Source organism: Onychostoma macrolepis, chromosome 05 (assembly GCF_012432095.1).
Source record: "Onychostoma macrolepis isolate SWU-2019 chromosome 05, ASM1243209v1, whole genome shotgun sequence".
Classification (NCBI taxonomy): domain Eukaryota; kingdom Metazoa; phylum Chordata; class Actinopteri; order Cypriniformes; family Cyprinidae; genus Onychostoma; species Onychostoma macrolepis.
Genome location: NC_081159.1, coordinates 42,499,038 through 42,524,055, shown reverse-complemented (window position 1 = coordinate 42,524,055; position 25,018 = coordinate 42,499,038). Strand labels below are relative to the sequence as shown.

General features: G+C 36.4%; 1 protein-coding gene across 11 annotated transcripts in view; it reads right to left on the bottom strand.

The window, feature by feature from the left end:
* LOC131540763 (peripheral-type benzodiazepine receptor-associated protein 1) overlaps window positions 1–25,018 on the bottom strand; it is a 123,225-nt gene that overhangs the window by 84,855 nt on the left and 13,352 nt on the right. The window contains exon 1 of one of the 11 annotated variants that reach the window (XM_058776008.1): window positions 22,890–23,886. The exons of the other annotated variants lie outside the window; for them this stretch is intronic. Within the exon in view, the coding sequence (XP_058631991.1) occupies window positions 22,890–23,180 (291 nt within the window). The 5' untranslated portion in view covers window positions 23,181–23,886. Of the gene's footprint in view, window positions 1–22,889; window positions 23,887–25,018 lie in introns of those variants that run through there. 11 annotated transcript variants of the gene reach the window in all.

Sequence of the window (25,018 nt, the reverse complement as noted above, 5' to 3'; positions counted from 1 at the left end):
AAAAATGTCAAAGTTGCAATTACCGTTTTTATTTTTTATTCTGTGGCAGAAAAAAAAAAAAGAATTGTGAGACGGAAACTCATTTAAAACAGTCGGAATTGTAAGATTGTAATAAGAAAGAAAAATTGCGAGAAAGAAATTCTCAGTTAGTTTACATCTTGCAATTCCGTTTTCTTGTTTCCGCCAAATAAATATAAAAAAATAAAAGACAATTGTGACTTTTTGATATTTTTTTCTCAGACTTGCAAGTCTATATCATGTAATTCTGAGTTTATATCTCAAAATTCGGAATTTCTCTCAAAATTGTGATATAAACTCCAAATCAGAAACATGTTAACAAGATCAGTCGTGATTTCATGTTGAGACAAAGGTAATGACAGTTTATGAACTTAAACTTCAACAACTATACTACACTACAACAAATCTCAAAATGATGTAATGATATGACTCATTTAAACAAAGTATGGGAAGTTATATTCTCAATACAATCATGGTTAAAGCATGTCATGCAGCAGAACACAAGCTTAAATGCCTTATTTTCATAAAACAGTTGGTCACACTTTATTTTAAGGTCCAATTCTCGCTATTAACAATCTGTTAACTATGACTTTTGTCTCAATAAACTCTTAATTTGCTTATTAATAGTTAGTAAGGTAGTTGTTAAGTTTAGGTATTGGGTAGGATTAGAGACATAGAATATGTGCTTTATAATAGGGCTGCACAATATTGGAAAAAACTCACATTGCGATATTTTGTTTTTCAGCGATATAGAGGTGCATCTCAATAAATTAGAATGTCGTGGAAAAGTTCATTTATTTCAGTAATTCAACTCAAATTGTGAAACTCGTGTATTAAATAAATTCAATGCACACAGACTGAAGTAGTTTAAGTCTTTGGTTCTTTTAATTGTGATGATTTTGGCTCACATTTAACAAAAACCCACCAATTCACTATCTCAACAATACACTAAATAAAAAAAACATTGTTGGAATTGTCGGCCTTCTGGAAAGTATGTTCATTTACTGTATATGTACTCAATACTTGGTAGGGGCTCCTTTTGCTTTAATTACTGCCTCAATTTGGCGTGGCATGGAGGTGATCAGTTTGTGGCGCTGCTGAGGTGGTATGGAAGCCCAGGTTTCTTTGACAGTGGCCTTCAGCTCATCTGCATTTTTTGGTCTCTTGTTTCTCATTTTCCTCTTGACAATACATCATAGATTCTCTCTGGGGTTCAGGTCTGGTGAGTTTGCTAGCCAATCAAGCACACCAACGCCATGGTCATTTAACCAACTTTTGGTGATTTTGGCAGTGTGGGCAGGTGCCAGATCCTGCTGGAAAATGAAATCAGCATCTTTAAAAAGCTGGTCAGCAGAAGGATGCATGAAGTGCTCCAAAATTTATTGGTAAACGGGTGCAGTGACTTTGGTTTTCAAAAAACACAGTGGACCAACACCAGCAGATGACATTGCACCCCAAATCATCACAAACTGTGAAAACTTAACACTGGAAGTTCAATTCCTTCAATTCCTGCCGGTGCGAGAATCGAACCAGCAACCTTCAGGTTACAAGCCCGACTCCCTAACCATTAGGCCACAACTTCCCCGTAAAAAAAGGGCAAACGCTACCCGTAGTCGGCAGTGTTAACATTAACATTCATGACACAGAAAGCAGGAACATTAAACTGCTGTGAACCAATATACTGTTACACATCCATTATCTTTCTCAGTTGTTTACCTTCACCTTAGACATAAGCAACTGTGTTCACAAGGATACTTGCAGAGTCATGCATTTTGATATAGTTGTGAACAGAATTCAGTGTTCACGTGGATCTGCGTGGCTCTCACCATGTCTACACCGGACGCAAGCGGTGCGACAAAATATTATAGAACCCATTATATTACATTACATTACATTACATTTAGCAGACGCTTTTATCCAAAGCGACTTACATTGCATTCAAGTTACAGTTTTTACATATTATTAGCTCTTGCTTTCCCTGGGAATCAAACCCATGATCTTGGCGTTGCTAGCGCCATGCTCTACTATTTGAGCTACAGGAAAGCGCTAGCTTTCAGACAGCATTATATGATGCTGTCTGACTACACTGAGTGCGGCGCGGCACAACAAATACCAGACAGTAAATGTTAATGCCTCATTTATGACATACTGACACAAAGTTCAAATGATGTGTAACAGTCGCTTTGTGACATCCAGTATAGACACGGTGTCTGTGTGTGAGCAAAGACAATGATCAGTATAAATATAACGATCAGTAGACTAAACAAACATCACACATGTTCCAGAGGTAAAAATCCCTTAATTTTCTCCATAGAAAATTGATGTTTAACCTCCTAGGTTATAAAATCAATGGTATATGCTTTTATTGAAGTCATAAGTTTGCTTTATTTCAACTTATTTTCTAAATAATCATGTTTAACAGCAGAATTTGTGGTGTAAAACTTACCCATAATTCTGCCAAGAGAACTAACAAATCCGAGGGCTATAAATATGAAATAACCATTTATAATTTAAATACCTAAATATTTGTAAATATATGCATCAATATATGCATCTCAAAATCTTTAAATTAATAGTTCTATATTTCTTTTGCATTCTATATTTCTATATTACTTCATGAGATTGTAGTTCTTTCCCTCAGCAAAGTTATTAAGTCTTGTATCTTTGTCATTTTGTCTGATTTTCAAATACTTTTTTTTTTTTCTAATCAAAGTGTGTGGCTTATAACTCATTAACAAAGATATTAAAATACCTATGGGGAAACAAATTAATGGAAGAAACACTTCTAAAACAAACTTCACAGAAAAGTGGGCGGACACTTTTATACCCCATTAAAACATTATTATAAACAAATTCATAAAGTGTCAACCTTCCACTAGAAGATCTAGTCCTTACAGTCAGGGATTCCCACAGACAGATGGATCCTCAATATGTGCAGACACACATTCAGTGCATTACGCTTATGCAGCAGACCCCAAATGAACCATAATAAAATAAAACTGCATAAATGGCTCCATTAACACAGCGGGGTGTCATCTTCTCTCAACGGATCAGCTGACCTTGTGTCTGAAACACCCACAGAGCTGTCAAAACATGCCGTCCGCTCCATCACAGTCAAGCGATAACAGCGCTGCTCTTCAACCGCTGATGCATTTACATTCATAATGCTCAATCTGTCCTCCAACACTGTTTGAGGGATTGATGGATACAACCGTGATTTGATTATTTAACAAAACGTATCAATGATGCAATACAAACTGACAGATTCCGGAAAAGGTATAATGTCTGAACTTTCTCTCCCATTTAGCAAACAGTTGGAGAATTTGATCATTTTCCACTAAGAGTAAATCGATGCTGTATGTGCACAACTGGATAAGGATGCATTTTTGTAGATGCTTTCCAAGTAGTAAAAGAACAATACAGACTCAATATAAAGGACTGTCCCTCATCATCTCCAGAGCAGAGAGACAGAGACAGAAAAGCCTAGAGGCCTTCAAATTCCACTGCCAGTTTTAATTACACACACAAGGGAAAGTGATTTCCATTTCCCAGCAGACAGGCATGTGTTCTTCAGCTGCAGTACATCAGAGAACAGCATATTAATTCATCTGTTCTATTCAAATGCATTTCATGGTGCAACTCACAATGGCTCTTTCATCATGTCAGGAGTGAATTACTGTGTTTCTAACCAGTGTCTCCAACCTCCAACTCAGTACTACTGTTGTAACAAGAGTAACATTACAGCAGGGCAATACTAACACCAGTGAAACACGCACACATACACACAAAATGAATGTTTTTCCAAGTAATTAGTAATTAGAAATTTAAAAAAAAAAACACAAATAAATCAAACTGAAATTCAAAATACCTAAATTATATTATAAATGGAGCAAACTCTATCATCAAACAGCATGTGTGATGTTTATTAAAAAAAAAAAAAACACAAAAGAACAAAATACAGTACAAATACATTTACTAATATTCACAACTTACACACTACTCAAAACAGACTAGCCACATTTCTGCTAGAGGTTACAGTCATTTTTGCGAGAGGTGTACTCCAATATTTTTGTCACCAAGCGTTTGACCAAAGGCACTAAATTGAGTCATCAGAAAGGATCCCAACCCAATCAGTGACCATCTGCATCCTCCTCGCGTCTTTGACTGGTGAAATTCCCACTGAGAAGTTGATTATTGGCGATTACCTGCATGTGTCTGTCACCCAAACATCCCAGCGGGACGAGGGTGAACACAGTCAATACAGATGTGTGTCTGTCTCAGCGCATTGTGAGCAATGTTTACAGAATACTAATGCATTGTGGGAGCCCCAGCAGCACAGTCTGGACTGATGAGGGGTTAAACGAGCCGCTAATGAGCCACATCAGAGAGAGAGAGAGAGAGAGAGAGAGAGAGAGAGAGAGAGAGAGAGAAAGAGAGAGAGAGAGAGGGGACAGAATGAGACAAAGGCATGAGGTGTTTTCACATATTCAGTATTTTTCTCTTAAAAACAGCTCTGGAAATTTGCTAAGATGCTGTAATGTGTCAGTTATGAAGCATAACATAAGAACAATGTAACAGCTGGTTATGCCTTTAATGTAAATCAATGAGATCTTTATAACTGTATCAAATACTTACATAAAATGATATAAATATCAGTCATCACTCTATATCTCAATAATATGTCTTAGAAAGGTGATTAAATGCTTAGTTTGTTGATCAAAACATAGAATGCAATGCAATCCAATGATGATTGAGAGATGAACAAACGTTCATCGAAAGCCTGATGATCAGATTTGATTCACACTGATTTTTCGAAAAAATATATACGATAATCAAGTAAAGCGAAGCTGCTTCAATTCAGTAAGTGTTCATCTGTAAATATTACTATCAAAATCAAAGTTACTCCTACATTTATGTTATAAAAATCAGTAAAGATTTGACAGCAAAAAGACACGTGAAGCACCAGCTGATGGTGGACGTTTGTACAATTAAACTTTTACTTGATAAAAAAAAAAGTATATAAACTATCTAAACTATAAATCAGACGACAGAAGGCATGGAGTAGATTGTGTGCAACAAGTTTTGATCATGTTCATCATTTAGACGCCCTATAAATGTTATATACAAATATGATACAAAGGGATTTATAGGGTTAAAACTAAACCAGGTCAGCAGATCTGATCTGCTCTGGTAAGATCTCTAGTCCCATCACATGATCTCACTGCGGCCATATTAGATCAGATCAATGCGAGACCTCATCAACTTCCACCCCATCACCCACCAATCAGCTTTAATTAGCCACAATGGAGCTGACCAGTGACATCTGATGATGTTAAATTAAGGGTGTATTCACACCTGTCTTGTTTGGTTCGATTGAAACGAACTCAAGTTCGTTTCCCCCTTTGGTGCGGACCTTTTTGGCAGGTGTGAATACAGCAATCGCACTCGGGTGTGCACCAAACTACCATACCGAGACCCAGCTGAAGAGGTGGTCTCGGTCCGCTTCCAAACGAACTCTGGTACGGTTCATTTAAGGTGTGAATATGAACCGGCCTCGATCCGACCCAATTGCAGAAAGCACACTCAGAAACACATAGCTCGCGCATATAGTGCTGTTGTTTGCATTTCAATCGCTTAAATCACTTGTTTTTAAACCGCAATGCTTAAAAACGCGTGCAAATGATGAGTTTTCGTGAGATATTTGAATTATTTATTAATAAACTAGTGTTTTATGAGTCAGTGTCACAAAGATGAAGTTAAAAATCCTGACTCCCCATCTGCTCATTGGACGTTTTTGAGTTTTTGTTTCAGATATGAATTATTACGCTTTGTAGTAATTCAAAGCTTTCATTTTTTTTGAAGCGCTCCTGTTCAAGACTATTAGTTTTCTTTATTTTAGAGATGTACAACATTTTCTTGATATTGTGAGTGCACACAAATAAAAAGAGACCCTTTACAGTTCAGAACTATGTATTATTCTTACCTTTATGAGCAACAATTACGGCGTATTTAATTTGTTTCCAACGATGTCCTGAAACGCGCTTCAGCTTCCACTCTCCGCACAAACGACTGGATATGCACCTAATAGCGCACATTTATCTAGGTTAAATGTTTAAAGTAATATTGTGATACCCTTTTAAGTATTTTATATCTATTTTATTTTCGGCAAGTCGTAATTACAACATCATATTACATTGTCTCATATGATGCTCATAAGTTTCTTCATATTGCCTTAGTATCTGATAACACCAAATCAGTAAAAGAATAAAAATTGCATCTAAAAAAAATCATCTCCATGATTAGCCTGTTTTTGCGCTTCCTGTTTTCTGTGCTTGAGAATTTCTGTCCAATGAATGAATGACCTTGGCACACGTGTGGTTTTGTTTACAATTTCTGGTTTACTTGTAAAAAGGGCAGTGTGAAAGCGAACCGCACCAAACAAAGAAAATCAACATTGTATTTGGTCCGGACCAAAGCAAGTGAACTAGCGGACTTTCCTGGTGTGAATACACCCCAAGACTCCAGCACACCAGTCTATATACTTGTGTAGTATATACTACACACAGCCTATGATTAAAAAAAAAAAAAAAAAAAAGGCATTTAATTTCATATGCTGCATTGCACTGTGGTGCTTGTCATTTGTTTTTTTGCATTTTTGTTGTTGTTGTTGTAAAATGCCTTACTTTTAACTAGAATATTGGGAGTCAAGAATTTTATGATTGTCGCATATTGTGCTGTTACTAAACTGAATTGAATCAACACTGAACTTGAGCTGAATAATGACACCAAGCTGAATAATTGTCTTCTGTTGAATGACTTTATAGTTAAAGTTGAGTTTGTTTCATAATTGATGAACTTTGCAACACTGGCACACTTATTAAACTGAACGGATTCAACATTGATTTAAATCAAGCTGAATAATGATTGTCTTCTGTAGAGATTCTTTATTGCTGAAGTTTAATGTGTTTCATAATTTTAAAACATTGTTTAAAACATGTTTATTACTAAAAAGGTGCTTTGAAACGGTCTGTACTGCAAGTATAAAATGCTTTTAAAAAAAGTTGACCGTGTACAAGGCCTAAAATTGCTATATGAACAAACAATCGGTAGTTAAACTGATATAAGTCTCACAAACCTTATTGGATGTTGCAATGTAGGTTATCTGAATATGTCAGGAATACACATTACAAAAATAGCAGTACGGTTGTGAAGGATTTCAAACACACCCAAGGACACGGCAGCTGCTGGGAGACCTTGACACTAAAGTCAGCGAGATGGTCTGCGTCTGACCAGAATTAATATCCAAGGACGGTCAGAGACAGGGCACATTTTTCAGAGGACGTGATCTGTCGTTGATCCTGTTTTCCTAATGTTATTCATTGTTCGATATGAATGTGTGTGTGTGTTGGTCAGGGTCTTCTGTCTAGAAAGGGTACTGAAGGCTTCTGTAAAGGTCAGAGTTCAAAAATAAAGTAAATGAGAGTGACAAACACAAAAGGTCAGCTGATCCATCATCAACACGCCCCCTTCACAGCCGCACCATAAGACACGCCCCTTCCACAAATATAATTAAAGGAACAGTCCAGGTTCACAAGTCAAGCTCTAGAGAGAGCATGTGACATGCTGTTAATCAGCACAAAAAATCATTTCAATTTCTCATTTTATTAAAAGGTGGCAAAAGACAGTACAAATACTAAATTTTAAAAATATAGCCACAAAACCTAACATTATATGCTCACATGAGACTAACGGGATAGAATCACTGCCAGTACAAACCTTGTAGATTTTGCATGATATATGCAAAAAAAAAGAGACTGTTACAAAGACAAACATATGGGTTAAAAACAAAAAAAAAAAACATAAAAAATATTTTTTTAAATAAACTTGAAATAAAGTAAATGTTTACTGAAAAAGAGAATATTTAAATATATAAATACATATTTTACTTCAGCTATAGTAGGTAAGGCAAAGTTTCTTGCTGTCATTACTTGATATACTAAAATTTTATAAATGTACTAAATAATAAATTTAACAAAAATTTGTTTTAAGGCAAGTTTAATTATATAGCACATTTAATACACAAAGGTAATTCAAAATGCTGTACATAAAAAGGTTATATATAAAATAATCATAAAATAATTACAACAAATGCATTAGAAATAGAAATAAAGTGTAATAAATACATATAATAAAATGGTTAAAAATGGAATGCATTAAAACAATTAAGAATAAAACTTAAATAAAAAATAATAAAACTAATGTGGCAAGAGAAGCAAACGACAGACACAGTGGGTGTGGTGTCAGGCCTAGGAGAGACCTTTATTAAACAGAAATATGTCCAAAAACGTCCAGAATAAACAGGGGATCTGGTGTCCTCGTCGTGCTGGGAGTACCGTGAAGGAGGGGCAGTGTTCGAGAAGGAAGGGTCCAGGTAAGGGGCGGAGTCCGGTGGCCACACGTACTCCCCCTCCCGGGTCCGGGGCGCGAAGGGGCAGCGACAGCTGCGTCCTCCTTGGCCCATGACACTTCCAGGAGATTAAACGGCCCAGCATCCTGGCCCGACAGTCGTCTCACGGGTGCGGTACTCGTCCGAACCACGGGTCCGGGAGCTCGTCATTTTGGCGGCGTTTGATTCCTCTACGCTCCCTTCCTGGACCCACGAGGACACCAGCATGCATGCACGGGGAAGAGATCGGTCTCCCGAGGAGAGGCGCGCTCGGCATTTAAACAGCGGCGGTGATGAGCTCCATTCGGTTCAGGTGCGCCTCATCACACGCCGCCAGCCCTCGCTGTTTCAGCGCCCCTCCTCTCTCACACACCCTCTCCCGTCGGGAGCCTGGTGAAAGGTGGCGAATAAGGGACGGGGTGATGCTGATAATAAGGGTGAGGCAGCCGACTCGTCACACTATATAGACATTTAAAAAATACTAAATGACAAAACAGAAAAAAAAATAAAAAATGTTAACTAAAATTAAAATGAAAACAAAATGCAAACAAAAATTTACATTTACATTTAATCATTTAGCAGATGCTTTTATCCAAAGCGACGTACAAATGAGGTACAAACGACGTACAAAAATTCAAGATATTAATAAAAACTACAATTGCATCTCAATAAACTAAAATAACACAAAATTCATCTGCCAAAATAAAAGTTCCACCACTAACAGTATGATCTAGGCAACATTACTGATTAAAAACACAATTTTTGTATAGATTTAATGAGTGCTTAAAGAACAACAGGAGCATAAAATTGTTGGAAATCCCAAATGCTCATTTAAACACAAGCTTCTCACTGTAGCTTACAAAGACAATTGCTTACAGTTTTCAGTCACTGCACTTAAAATATAAGATAAAAATATAAGCACACTTTAATTCAATAATTCAGTACTTTGTGCTGAACGTCAGTCAGAGCTCAGGTGTCGTTCCATGAATTCCCTAAAATGAAATAATGAAGCAAACACACTGGAAATGCAGGACAAGTTCTGAAAAGACAACAGATTCAGAAGCTGCACACCTCCCACGAGAGGGTGAACGGATCCGATAACAGGCTTTATCTGTGTTCACATTCTATGCCTACACACTGAAGTCGACATCAAATCAAAACTGCCTCTATTTGCATTCTTAATAAAACCAGGAACGTGTTTTGTGAATGATTTAATCACTGCATAACATTCTGAAGGTGGATGCGGTCATCATGATTTTTATCAAAATGCAATAGTTGCTTCATGTTCTTTAGGCTGACATCTAGACTGCACAACATATTAGTTAATATTAAGCAACAGCCAAACAGCTATTCAGTCACTGTTTTAAGCAGCTGTCGTAGGTAATGCTGCCTTTTTGAAATCTTGTCACTAGTTAACAGTAATTTAATGCCGGTTAATAAGTAAATACACAGCAATACTAGCAAATTATGATGCAAAAGAAAAAGAAAAAGAAGCAGCATCTTTGGGATACGTGAAGATGCTCTGAAGGATGAATGAGACTCCTCAAAAGTGTTAGAAAGAATGTGACAAAGAACTAGCTATTTGGATCCGTTTGGTATAAAATCTTGGTTCGGCTATGGGATAAAAAAAATAAATAAAAAAATAAAAAAATAAGGTAATTGCACCTTTTTTCCCCGTGCAATTCTGACTTTATATCTTGCAATTCTGACTTTTTTCTCAGAATTCTGAGTACAACTCTTTATCTCTTGTACTTCTGTTTGTTTGTTTGTTTGTTTTTTTCACCACGGAATTAAAAAATAAAAATGGTAACTATAACTTTTTATCTCACAATTCTTACTTTATATTTTGCAATTCTGACTTTTTTCTTGCAATTCTGACTTTTTATCTCACAATTCTGACTTTTTGTTTCTTGCAATTCCGAATTCTCTCACAAGAACCACAAGAACAAGTCAGAAAGTCGCCATTACCTTTTTTTTCATCCCATGGAGGAAACTAGCTTTCATATTCACTCAATAAGCTCAGTGCCGTTTCATTCCCTCATGCTGTTCAAAGCATTTCCACCCATCAAATGTGATGTTTCCAACCAAACAAAAATATCATGTCAGACATTTCAGCCGCCTGGATGATAGAAAAGAGAGAAAGAGAGACAGCACAGCGAGGCGTCGTTAATATTCATACAGCTGCATTCTGATGCGACACATGAATAAATAAATAATGCTGCCAGTCTTTTCATCTTTTCTGAAAAGTATTAGGCTGTGTGAATTGTACAATAATGAGATGAGCTCATAGTGTATGAGTGTGTGTGAGTGCACTAGGGTATCAGCAACTATCCTGTGTTATGATACAATACACATAGCAACACTTATGCATCAATGCATCATAATGTCATAATTGGATTATGACTGGAACTGCACCAAAAATGTAAGCGAGCCTCAGAGCGACCACAATATTTAGCATAAAGCAAATGAGGGCTATTTTAGGATGGTTATGATTAGTTTTTTGCATTGTGAAATTATGTTCATGACTTTTCCTCCTAAATTATAATTACTATAATGCAAAGAAATAAATTAATTAAATAGATGATTAATAGTTAAATTAATAAAAACGCCCAGTGATGAGAAATGTATTATTATTTTTAAATAAAATAAGCCATTAAATAAAATTTTAAACAAAATAAATTTAAATAAATTCAGTATAAATACTACAAAAATAAATAAAAATCATCCAGTGATGAGACATTATCAGGATGCAATTATATTTTATAATTTATAAACTTTTTCACAGAGTATTGAAAATGAGAATATAATAATGATACTGTACTTTTGAAGGAAAACTTGCTCAATTTTTATAAAAATAAATGTCACAGTCATAATAGTTCCAAAAGTAGTCATTGCCCTTATTCCAAATATAATTGTGTATTTTTTTATACACTATTGATATTTTTAATATCACTAATTATTTCTGAATATTTGTAATATTTTTAATTGTTTTATTTTCTTGTTAATTTCATTTTAATTCGAGTTAAAGGTTTAGCAATTTGGTCATTTTTATTATTATTTTTTAAATGCCAATATAGTTTTTATTTTATTATTATTATTTTTATTTAAGTTTTAGTTATTTTAGTTGAATTGCCTTTTTTCAAATAGCAGAAATATATTTTTGCTATTTTATATTATTTTAGTTAAAGTTTAATTTGATTGGAGGTATTTTTTACGGTTTTAGTTTTAGTTAACTATATCAACCCTGGTTCTTGACATGTCTAGTTCATCAGAATTCTCTTTGTTTTGCTCTGGATGTGTTTTTAAAGCGTTCTTGGAGGAGATATTTGGATTCCATTTCAATCCGATGGAAATGTTTCCTTTATTTGTCATCCAGTGCGTTCCCAAACGGGACAGTGATGGACTGGTCTGCAGTCAGAATCAGCTGACAAGCGTTCTTTCAAAGCACATCAGAGCGCCGGGTGTGATCGCTCGGGTCACGCTCACATCTGCTTTGACAGTTCAGCTCCCAAAGTCCCAAAAGCCCCTTTGAGGGGGATCAGAAACAGGGGTAACCGCGATCCTTCGGGTTTGTGTGTGTGTGCGGCTGTGGAAGCCACTAAGCTTTGATTGACACGACTCGCTGCCAAACTGAACACACTCACAGCAGCACACAGCTCTGACTGACAGCACAGCAGAACCAGAGAGTGAAAATAACACACACACACACCTGGATGAAAGCAGGGAGCTGTGAAGCATCGCTCCACTTTTCTCACTACTGTCATGCTAGAGAACTGGGTCAGTGCAGTTCCTCACTGCAGCAGAGAAGCAGCAGAAAAAAAAAAAAAAACACTACACAGACACAAACGTAACAATAAACCAGGCTACATTCGGATATGAAACACCCCACTTTCACCATCCAAAAAATTACATCAGTTTGAACGTAAAATAGGATGAGAACAGTGCTACATGTTGACATAAGGGTAGGATCACCAGCTCCAAAACCAGAGTACACTGGACAGTTTGACATCAATAATTATTAGCTCATTTACACTGTAAAAAAGGACACGATCAATAGATTTTCCATTAGTTCAACTCATCAAAAAAATTTCAGTTAAACAGTTAAAAATTACAGCCAAGAAACTCGTAGTCTCGAGAAAATTACAGTCAAGAAACCCAATGCCTTAGGTATTACTAGACGGCATATTGATACATGTATATTTTACAACTTATAGCTGCATACTAAATTAAAGTTATATAGGCCGAATGGTAATATACCAATCTACCTGAACTGATATTAAAACCTGCTTTGTACCTTCACAATAATACATGTGGAAAAACAGAAACCCGTGTGGTGAATCATCATTAGTGTCCATAAAATACTGAGGATAAAAATAAGAATATATAAATCTATTTAAATAAAATATAATCATACGTGATTATCCTTATACAGTTTTTCACAGGGAAATTATGGAAATTCATAGCTTCTACATACAAAAACGTACAGTATTTTTTAGTAAATTAGTTTTTTTTTTTTTTAAACATGTCTACACAGTTTTTGTTAAGATTTAAGTTTGAGTTATTTTGGTTCTTAAGTTTAAACTAAACGAAAATGAGTTTTTCACCGTGAAATAAAAACAAAAAAACACGGAAAATAAGCTTTTTTAAAATGTCTACAGTACATAATTTTTAATTAGGTTTCAGTTTTTTTGTTTTACTTCCAAAAAGTATTTTACAGTGAATTTTACAGTTTTTTACTGTAGCATGTTTTACAGTCTTCTTCTGTAAAAATTGAACTTTTTTACAGTTATACTTTTTTCAAATGTAATTCATCACTTGTGAAAAAGAAATCAGCTAAATGTTAATTCATAGTTTTTTTTACATAACTTAAACATGCCACATTAAAAGAGACACAGGTTGAAAGACTGAGGCCATTTAGTTTTAGCTAAAAACCAGGACAAACGCCTCAAATATCTGTGTAAAGGATCTCTTGTCATGTAATGTCCCACAGCACAGACCAAAATAGCAAGAAACTGCCTATAATAATGTGAGCAGAAACTCAATACGACCTTAAGCACGACTCATTACCAACCATCGTCCTGTTCAGATGTCAAATGACATTGTCCTGAACTAAACTCAGCCTGATCCATGAGAAAACGGCTCATCTAGGGTGAAAATGAAGATAATGGAGAAGGATAGGACTATTTGCTGGTTTTACAGTGGTTATTTGTTCTCTGGCTCTAAACTGAGCTGAAAACGTCCAGCTGTCAAGATCACTCAAGTGCTCTTTGAAAGAAAACCTCTTTCTTGTCGTGTCAGACTGAAGGAGCATCTACTAGTTTTGGAAAAGCTGAAATCAATCTTCTCCGAGAGCTCCAGCAGAGAAGCACAGTATGGAGGAGAACAGAGAATCCGGATCGATATATAACGGGGTCAAATCTCCTTCAAAACCCCCTCTCTCACACACGCACACACACACACAGTCTCCCAGAGGTGTCTTACAGCTCAGTGCTATTAATCAGATAACATGATTGCTCATGTTCTCAAAGAGATCTATCCATTCTGATATTATTGATATTTTACGACAGCAAAAGACACTAAAGAAGATTTGCCAGAATTACAAGTTATAACAGGCTTTTATCATTGCAAACAGGATGTGTTTTTTAAATAAAAGATATTTGTGCACTATGTGACTGAAGAACATGCGCAGGTCATATTTTACTTCTAAAACTAAACAAAGAAATAAAGAATATTTTATATTAAAAAATGAAGCCTATTTTTAGGACATCACATTAATGCAATATGGAAAAGAAAAAAAAAAAAAAAAAAAAGAAAAATAGCATATTAACATCACAACCAGTGATATACTATTATAGTTTATGTTAATATTCTGAATTTTAATTTTTATATTTTGTTTTAATTTTAGTAAATATTTTGATTTTGTGTGTGTGTGTGCTGTCTTTTTTTTTTTTTATTTTAATATGTCTATAGATTTCATTACGGATTTGTTAATTTAGTTTATTTAGTTTTAGTTATTTTACTACTTTAACATACTAAACAAAACTGAGAAATATATTCTGCCTACTAGCAGGAAAAAAAGGTTTAAAAAAAAGAAAATCAATTTATTTAATTACATTTTATTAATTCTATTTTATGGTTTTGGTTTTAGGTAACAATAATAACCCTGATCACAACCACATGCTCATTAACATTTACATATACCTTTAAGACTTCTGTATTGGCTTTGACAAACTTATTTGAATATGCATGTGCAAGTAATAGCATATAAATCAGCATTATACAACATAGAAAATGAAAATATATTATTTAAAAAACAATTATATAGGTAAAATCTTAGGACCTAATTATTGTAAAAATTCTAATAAATTATTCAATTGTTAAAGAATATACAAGTGCGCGCACACACACACACACACTTTAAAGGTACAGCAGCAAAAACAGCCTGCATGGAAAAGGATCATGAAGAACTAAAGTATGGCTGAGTTTGAAGGAAAGAAGCTTTGAATAATCATATAAACAACAACAAAAAAAGCTCAAAATTGCAGGATAAATGTGTTTTAAGTGTGACACTGGAGGTCACAGTGGTGGAGGCTGCAGTGTGAGACGGGATTGTAGATGTCAGATCTGCTCTCAGTCAGAGATTTACTGTGCGAAAGTGTCACCTTGGCCACCCCGTGCAGACAGCGGGTGTTTGGCAATCTGACAGATGCTGTGTGTGTCGACGTGTGAGTGAGTGTGTGTGTGTGTGTGTGTGTGTGTGTGTGTGTGTTTAGAGATGTTCCGATACCCTTTTTCCATTCCCGATACCGATTCCGATACCTAGGCTCAGGGTATCGGCCGATACCGAGTACTGATCCGATACCTGGGTGTGTATCTGGTTATACAGTTGTATGTACTACTAGACCTGTATGAACTGATACAATTATTTTAGGGTGTGCTTCACCATATATAGATAGATAGATAGATAGATAGATAGATAGATAGTCTGGCGAGTAATTTTAACTGAATTTAGGACTGCTAATCGTCGTTTGCGCATTAGCTCCGCCAGAATGCCAGAATTTTTTGTGGTATCGGTGGAATTTTCGATACTAGTATCAGAATCGGAACAACCCTATGTGTGTTTCATGCCTGGTCTGATCTAGCATACGTTTAACAAGCAAATGTCTTACAAATCTGCACAGCCCTCTTCTACAGACAAATACTCAACAGAAGACAACTGGCAGTGATGCATGTTTCACACAAAAATAACATGCGCTGCTGAAAATCACTAGTTCCAATCTGATGGGAAGGGAGTTCCATGATGCGGAAAAATCAGACGGAATCACAGAATCCAGTCATAAAAAATGGAATTTGCTGTATAACTTGGAATGTCAGGGAATTTGTCAAATTTTAGATGAATACTGGGATTCATTTCACAAACATTCCACTATTTCATTTGATAAAAACAATCAGACTGAACACAGAAACGGACAGGTCTTCACTACAAACCTTCAAAATGAAAGTTCGGTTTAACTATATAAAGTTACTAATTAACAAGTCGGTTTAACTAAATGAATTATTATTGTATAGTAAAATTCACTTCTCAAACAAATACAATTATTAAAACTCAATTTTTAAGGAACATCACAATTTTACTTGAATGTTTTAAAGAGTAAGCATCTGTTGTGCAGCACTTTTTTGCCAAAAATATTAAATAAATTGTTACATTTTAATTTGATTACATTTTAAAAGATTAAATTGCTAGTGTTTTTAATTACATTTTTATGCCTTTATTTGATTGCCACTGTTTTTTTGTAAATTTGTATTAAATCATTAATCCAGAAAAAAAAAACTTATGGCATAATTATTGTAAAAAAACTATAATAAATTATTAAATTGTTAAAGATTTAGGAACTGTAAACCATTAAAAAGGAATCCAGAAAAAAAAAAAACAAAGCACAGAGTTTGATAAAAAAAAAAAAAATAAAAACAGAAAATAGGAAAAAAATGTAATGTATTTCATAGGGCCTTAATTTAATTTTTAATAAACTTTTAATAAAAAAAGAAAAAAAGTTTCATTCATTTCATTTTAATTAAGTAGATATGCTTTTCGATTACTAAAATTTAACTGAAATGGAACCCACAAAAATCAGATGGTCTTTTATTTATATGTGAAGAGAGTCATGAACTACCAACATTGCGTCCTTGAATAACTCCCTGAACTTCAGGTTACTCTAATGGTATAGTATCTGAAATAAGTGCACTCACTTTAGATCTGCTAAATGAACTACACCCTAATCAATTTGATAGGTGCTTTGTCTGTCATCCAAAAACTGATTCAGCCCATGACAAATGGGACACACAGCCAAAGATAACATTGTTAACATCAGCCTTTTAAGCAAAACGGATACGGTGAAGAAATGTGAGAGGAATAAAACGGGATGTGAGGGATGGAGCGACAAAAGGAGAAATAGCAGACTCAGCATGTAATAAAGTGAGAGATTTAAAGGAGAAGACAGCAAACATGGAGAGGGGGATTTCTTCAGAGACCGCCCGTCTGTGCAGGAAGAAGATTAATAGTCTGAAGACAAAACAAAATACGGTGAGAGAGAGAAAACATATGCGTTTTGTTCACACGAGTCCTGGGGCGTAATATTAGATATTCTTACAGCCTCATAACATCATATCAACCCTCTTAAAACACGCTTTTAAATAACCAGCAAACTCCATTTCACTACAATAGATGAACTTATTCATACTGTCAGAAACATTCAAGAGCCACAATTAAATCTGCTAACATGGCCTGCATCAATGATGCTGTTTTTCTGTGATTTTCCATTAACGCTTTACAGCAACAGATTCAGAAGGTTTACATTCATGCATTTAGCAAAGTGACTTGCATTGCATCCAAAATACATGCATTTCTATCAGTTCTTGCAGTTCCTGGGAAAAACTGTGTGAATTCAAAAGGATTCAAATCAGCGCGTATTTTAAGTTCAGTCCTACGATATCAGTATTGATCTGCCTGTTCAACAAAAGGTGGAAGTGAATCTTCATTCCTATGGAGATTAAATACTGAAACGAATAATATAATGGTCAACGAGTCAATGCCCACAATGAATCAACCTTTTATTGAATCATAAGGATAGATTTTATTTTCAAGTGAATCTGCTCGGAATTTCAGTGCAGATTAAATGCAGCCTGTTCTAAAACACAATGTTTTCTTCAATGTTTATACATTTAACACTTCTGTGCTTATATGTTAAGCAGAATGCATGACAAGGCAGATAGTAGCCAGGTGGTCAAGCTCCAAAAATGACAAAAACAAATGATGCAAAACCACCATAAAAGTTGCTCATGCAACTGTTCACTATACTCATGGTCTTCTAATAGCATCCAACAGTGTTGTGCAAAGAACAGGGCCAAATGCATGCTTTTGCTGAAAATTGCTTTAGCTGAAAATTTTTTTTTTGTGTGTGTTGAAATCTGATGCCTTTAATACATGCATAAAAACATTTATTTACATGTATTCAAAAACACAACAGAAGGACAATAGACACATTGGTTCTGATGTCTGTTATGAATGTGCAGAACAACGCAACGAAGACTTAAATCCTGAACATGCAAATTATCCAGGAGAAATGAGTATTTGATTAAAAAAAGATTTTAAAAAAAGTCTGAACTTATTCATTTGCATACAGTCAGAAACTTCACAATACCAAAGAAGAAGAACATGCACATAAACTTCAGTGGCTCACAGACAAACCTAACATTATGTTGCTTTAGAAGACATTTTAATCGGGCTGTTGGTCTTTTTTGGAGCTTGAAATGACACTGCAACAAAGCTACATGTACATGCTAATCACATACTGCTAAACATCTAAAAATCAGCAGGGATGAGGAAATGAAGACAGAATGATCTATTATCTATTCAATTCACTGCTAATGAACAAAAAAATACAAATTGTATCGGAGGAGCAAACAATAACCATCAAGAAACTAGTGGTTTTCAGTAAGAAGTGAACTAACATTCGAAGGAAACTCCTACACAGAAAACACCACCAAATTAGTAGGTACACATGAGAATAACAAAGAACGCAGCATCAAATAGCAGGTGTAGATCCACACTGGACTGAGACAGGATGATAATATGGACGTCCTCTGAAAGGCCTTTTAAATACCAGACAGTGTCTGAACCGTGTCTGCCCCCTGCAGGGCTGGAGAGCATGTCACGAATCGGTCAGGACGATATAAGGGCACCACACCACATCCCTGCCACCAATTCAATCATGCATGAGCCAAAATCCATCTTCCTATTCATCCATCCATCCATCCATCCCAGCTTCCCATGGGATCACCTCTAACTGAGCTCACGCTCCTCCCTCTCAGGGTCCCAATCTTCCTCTCAACCCTCATTTCTATTTCTAGCCCTGGAGCTCCAGCCTTTAGAATTTGTAGCCCTTTAAAAGAATAGTTCAATAGTTCATTTTCTTAAACAAGACCTATAGTTATGCCCGCTAGCTTTGCTTAATGCTGCAAATCGGAAATCAATTCTTTTTCGCCGCTCAGAATGCAAACACAGGGAAGAAGAAATACAAACGTGCTAGCACAATGCCAGTAAATCACTCGCATATGCGACTAAATCTTCACTCTGGGCGACTAAATGATGTCTAATATTAGCCACTGGCTAATAAGTGCTCAGATTTTACTCGCCAGTGTGTGAGTTGGAGGCTATGTATAAGTTTAGCACAGATATATTGTCACTCACTGAACACTCTCAGCGCTTCAGAGTTTCTCTCTCCGTCAAGCGATCTATTTTTCAGATCATCTGAATGAATGTGCAGCGCAGCTGTATTTGACGTACCGTAAGCTCTAGTGTGAAACGCACGACTCGCCGTCGCTTTGCTTTTTTCTCACACGCAAAGAGAGAGAGAGAGCGCTAGAGTGTCTTACATGTAGCTTGTCAATTCTGCATGGTATGTAAACGATATTCTTTGTTGTATTTTCTTGTCAAAATAATGTAGTTCCTTTGGAATTCTTCAGCTTTTAAGAACTGCTGGGTTCTCCAGTAGTAGGCAGACCTAATGCACAAACTACAACCTCATTGTATCAGTTCATACAGGTCTAGTAGTACATACAGCTGTATAACCAGATACACACCCAGGTATCGGATCAGTACTCAGTATCGGCCGATACCCTGAGCCTTGGTATCGGAATCGGTATCGGGAAGGGAAAAAGAGTATCGGAACATCTCTAAACACAAATAGAGGATTTTTGAAGAATGACACTGCAAATCGATCACATCTATCAAGCTTCAAATGCCACAAAAAAGGATGATAAAAGTAATGCATATGACTTGGACTACTTTTATGATTTTTATTTACTGTATGGTTTGTATTTGAAAAGATATGAGGGTGAGTAAATGAGAAAAAAAAAATTGGTGAACTATTTCTTTAATTGGAAACATTTACTAATTTTTCAATGCACAGGAAAACACTAATCTTTCAGACTTTTGAGAACTTGACCACAAACACAGCACAACTAAGCTCTATTCACTAACAAAGAACAGAGAAAGTGGTTGTGTTAGTGCACTGATTTTTCACTTAACCAGTGACTCGTTTTGAAGAAATCCTCACCCTCAGGCCATCTGAGATATAGATGGCATTGTTTCTTCATCAGATTTGGAGAAATGCAACATTCTATCACTTGCTCACAATGAATGTTCTGCAGTGAATGGGTGCCGTCAGAATGAGAGTCCAAACAGCTGATAAAAACATCACAATAATCCACAAGTAATCCACACCACTCCAGTCCATCAGTTAATGTCTTAAGAGGACAAAAGCTGTGTGTTTGTAAAGAAAACAAATCCCTCCAGTGAAAAAGGCCACCTGCTGTTGTCGCTCACATCACAATCCAGCCACACGTGTTTAGAGCCATTTTGGACTGTTTTGGCTTGTAAACAGTGCAGATTTCTCACCTGATTCAGACCAGACCACTTTTTCAGTGGAGGATTATGGATTACATCCACTATTAGTATTCCATCACTTGCTCAGCAATGAATGCTCTGCGGTGAATGGGTGCCGTCAGAATGAGAGTTCAAACAGCTGATAAAAACATCACAATAATCCACAAGTAATCCACACCACTCCAGTCCATCAGTTAACATCTTGAGAAGACAAAAGCTGCATGTTTGTAAGAAACAAATCCATCATAAAGACAAATCAAATCCACCATTCACTGCAGAGGATCCATTGGTGAGCAAGCGATGTGATGCTACATTTCTCCAAATCTGGTCAAGAATCAAACTCATCTAGCCTACATCTTGGATGACCTGAGGGTGAGCACATTTTCAGCTAATTTTCATTTCTGGACGAACTATTCCTTTAACTGCAAAGATGCAAAGAGCTCAAATTAAATAAATCTTGACCTCAAAGAATCTTGAGGTGTATTGCTGGACATGAAACAGTCAGACTCTTCAGAGTTTTGGAACAGAAACCTTATGCACTGACCTGCACAGTCATGCATCCACACATACAGCTTAGAGACATCACTCTGAACCTAAAGAGATGTTTAAATATTTAATGCACACTTGACCAACTGTGATGCAAGCACAAAAGACACCAATGTGAAGTCTGTGAGCATGTTCACAACAATCGGTATGACTTCAGCTGAATAGCAATAACCCTGTGTGTGCATATCTATCTTTAAACTGTTTAAAAAAAAAAAAAAAAAAAAAAAAAACTGTAGCCTCCCAAGCTACTCAATTTAAAGTAGTTAAACAACAGTCAAGTTAATCTTTAGAAAGTAGCAATATGGGGGAAATATAAATAGGTAACACTTTACATAAAGCCTTTATACATATATATTGCATTATAGAAGTAGTTTCAATGCATTAATTATGCCTTGTAATGCACCTTATAATGCATTTTCTGATCTCATGAATAATTGTATTCCATTTATAATACTAATCTATTCAGTGTTACACCATTGGAAACGAAATTAAGTATTAAAACACCAAATATTATAATATTACTATGCATTTTAACTTTGGTTACAATTATTTATTAAAATATATAATGCATTATCATACTTCATGATGATGCATTTCCATTTAATGCATTATAAAGGCTTTAAATGCTACCATATAGATTTGAGACACTAGCATTTAAATACTTTACTAATAAAAACCCAGTGTGAATCATTTTTAACTGAATTGGTGCATGAATCATCCTAATGAACATATGCAATAAGATTAATCATTGAATTATTCAGCTCGCTGAATACAGTGCAAAATACCACGTGACAAAAGTCAGTGATGCCATGTTTTGTCATGCTATGCTGCTACTTGCAGCTCATTACTGGAGTCCAGTTAAGCACTACTAGATTAACTAGTTGCTGCCCTACATAAGAAAAGAGCACACATGTGCAGGTCAAGGTCACTTAAACCACGCCTTCACACCTTCAGAATGATCACTGAGGTCAGTAACAGGAACAAGACAATCTGCAGTGCTGCTATTGATTTTCAATGAGGCCGCATTAAGTGAATCCTGCGCTGTCCCACATTGAGTCTGCAGCAGCAGCAGCGGTGGTGAATATGGGTTGAGGTCACTCGCTGCGTCTGAATTTAGCTGCTGTCAAACACATTGCAGACAAGATGCATGCATCAAACTGACAGTTCAGTAAACACTTACTATTTTGCATGTGTTTGGGATTCACACGATTGATTTCTGAATGTGTTCTGATTCGACTAGACCTTGAACTCTGACACTGAACAGCAAATGAATAGAGTAACAACCAGGTGAAATACTACAGGGATTTTCACACCTGGTTTAACCCTGAATAATGGAAAGATTTAACCCTGGGTCAAGCCACGTTTTACATGTTAAAAGTGGGTTAGTACTGCTTTTAACCCTTGGAAAAAGTGTGAAAATGCCGCACTACAGAGAGTTCCAGAACAGTCAACCAATCATTAACTGCATAGATGCTTTCCTCATTAAATATTCATGAGCTTAGTACAGAAACTTTCACACAGTGGGTTTATGTGGGTTTCCACATAAACACATATATTGCATAATCAATGCACATTATACTTGCACAATTACTTATTAACAGGGTTTACAGATGCACAATGTGAAATCTCAAACCTAAATACTCAAGATTAATTGCTAATAAAGGATATCAGTATTAACAGAGTGAAATATGGAACAAGGTAATACTACATTAATCAAGGGTTAAAATGATTGAATGGCCTAAAAAAAGAACAGTGTGAAATATGGAGCAAGGTAATGCAATATTATATTAATCAATCAAGGTTTAAAAAAAGACTAAATGGCCTAAAAAAGAATAGATGATATCAAATGCATCCAGCTGGTTGTATAATAGAAAGACTATAAGAGGCCCTCAAAATCTGCACACAGAAACCATATTTTTGAACAGCAAAACACACCTTTCCGAAGCCTCCCGCCTCACATCCGTTAAGCCCTTCGTAGAGAGAATGATGCCGTTTGCACAGAACGGCGGACGGCACCGTCACGCTGCTGTTTCCATTAGTCGTGGTGGAGGATCCCAGGTTCATCCCGCTCAATGCATCTGATGCTAACGCTCGCTCCTCTGGCTTCGCTCTGTCGGGATGCCCGGGTCCAGCTGGAGACTCAGGTTCACCACTACTCATCTCCGGCGTGGGTGAACCGTGCTGAGGTGGTTCGGGGGGGTCTGGCCTAGTACATAAGTCATACATTACTCCGTTTATGAGCGCAAAGACGGGTTTTCAAGGATGTCTCGAGAAGGGTATGTTCGCAACTAAAGACATGGAGGAAAAACAACACTTTTTTTAATCTTCCAAGCCTTGAAGAAACGCTTCATCAAAAGCTCTTCTGGTCCAGCTTGTAAATGCACAGCAATAAGACGCTTATCAACGACCCAAAACAATTCATTAATGCAAGTGAAAATGCAAAAAAGCAGCACAGCTGTTGCAAATTCTTAAAGAGACATTACCAAGCTCAAGTACCTCAAATCAAGTGCATCGCTCTCAAAATAACTCCCCCATTACATAAAACACAGAAATGTCAATGTTTTGTAAAAAAAAAAAATGCATTTCCAGTACAAAATGAAATCCTAGATGGAGAGACGAAGCTCTGATGATGTTTAGCCCCAGTGTGTTGCCGTCATCCATATATTGCTCGACCTCCTCCTGCTGTTGATACAAAAGACTCAACGACTGAGAAAAAGAGACAACCGTTTTGTATAAAAACCAGTTTGAAGCCAACGCAGAAGGTGACGTCTTATTTTCTAACAGGTCTCTTAATTTCCTCTCTCTCCACGGACTGGATTTGCACTCGGCTCATTGCGCCTTCCTCTCATCCTTATCATCTCCTCAGCTCAGATGTGCCAGTTCATGAAGGAGCGATCCTGGTTTTCAGTGATGCTTCAGCAGTCACGCTGGATCTCGGTGCTCTGCCTAAATGTGTGTTTGGTAAGATAACAACATTAAGATGAAGAGGAGGAGAGCGTGTGGCTGAGCGAGCAAGCGAGGGAGAGGGAGGGAGAGATGGGGGGGGGGGTCCTCCAATCACACTCAAGCAGGCTCTGGGAGGGAGCCAATCCCGGTGGCGGAGCAGGATGGTTTCCATGGAGATGACGCTGGAATGATGTCGCTCTATTGATCGTCAAAGAGGCAGCGCTGCTCGACGGAAAGGACCAAAGGACGGCCACACGCGCTTTCTCCAATATTAGCATTGAGAGACAAAGGTAGTGATGACGTACAGTGTCTGGAATGTGGAATCAAACAGGAGAGTGTGGAAATATAGAAATACACAACCGCAAAGCATTATTACTAGGGATTCTGTCACTGAAATCAACACTGACCCTGTTTACTCTATTAATGCATGCTGCTGGTCTTACAGTGAACTATTTACCAAGTGCAAGTCTTCAAAATCTTAAATTAAACAATTGGTTCTGCCTCAGAAAAGACTGATGTCAGTATTAGTTAATGTTAACCATTGATCAATCAGCTGTTCAGTCATTGGTAGTTGATATTCTGCTGTTTAAGTAATGACACCTTTAAGATCTTGCCAATAGAAATGGTAACACTTTACAATAAGGTTAAATTAGTTAACTACATTAGTTAACATGAAATACTAATGAAAATCTAAGGCATTTAGTAATCTTAGTTAATGGTAATTTCAACAATTACAGGTGCATCTCAATAAATTAGAATGTCTTGGAAAAAGTTCATTCATTTCAGTAATTCAACTCAAATTGTGAAACTCGTGTATTAAATAAATTCAATGCACACAGACTGAAGTAGTTTAAGTCTTTGGTTCTTTTAATTGTGATGATTTTGGCTCACATTTAGCAAAAACCCACCAATTCACTATCTCAACAAATTAGAATATGGTGACATGCCAATCAGCTAATCAACTCAAAACACCTGCAAAGGATTCCTGAGCCTTCAAAATGGTCTCTGTTTGGTTCACTAGGCTACACAATCATGGGGAAGACTGCTGATCTGACAGTTGTCCAGAAGACAATCACTGACACCCTTCACAAGGAGGGTAAGTCACAAACATTGACTAC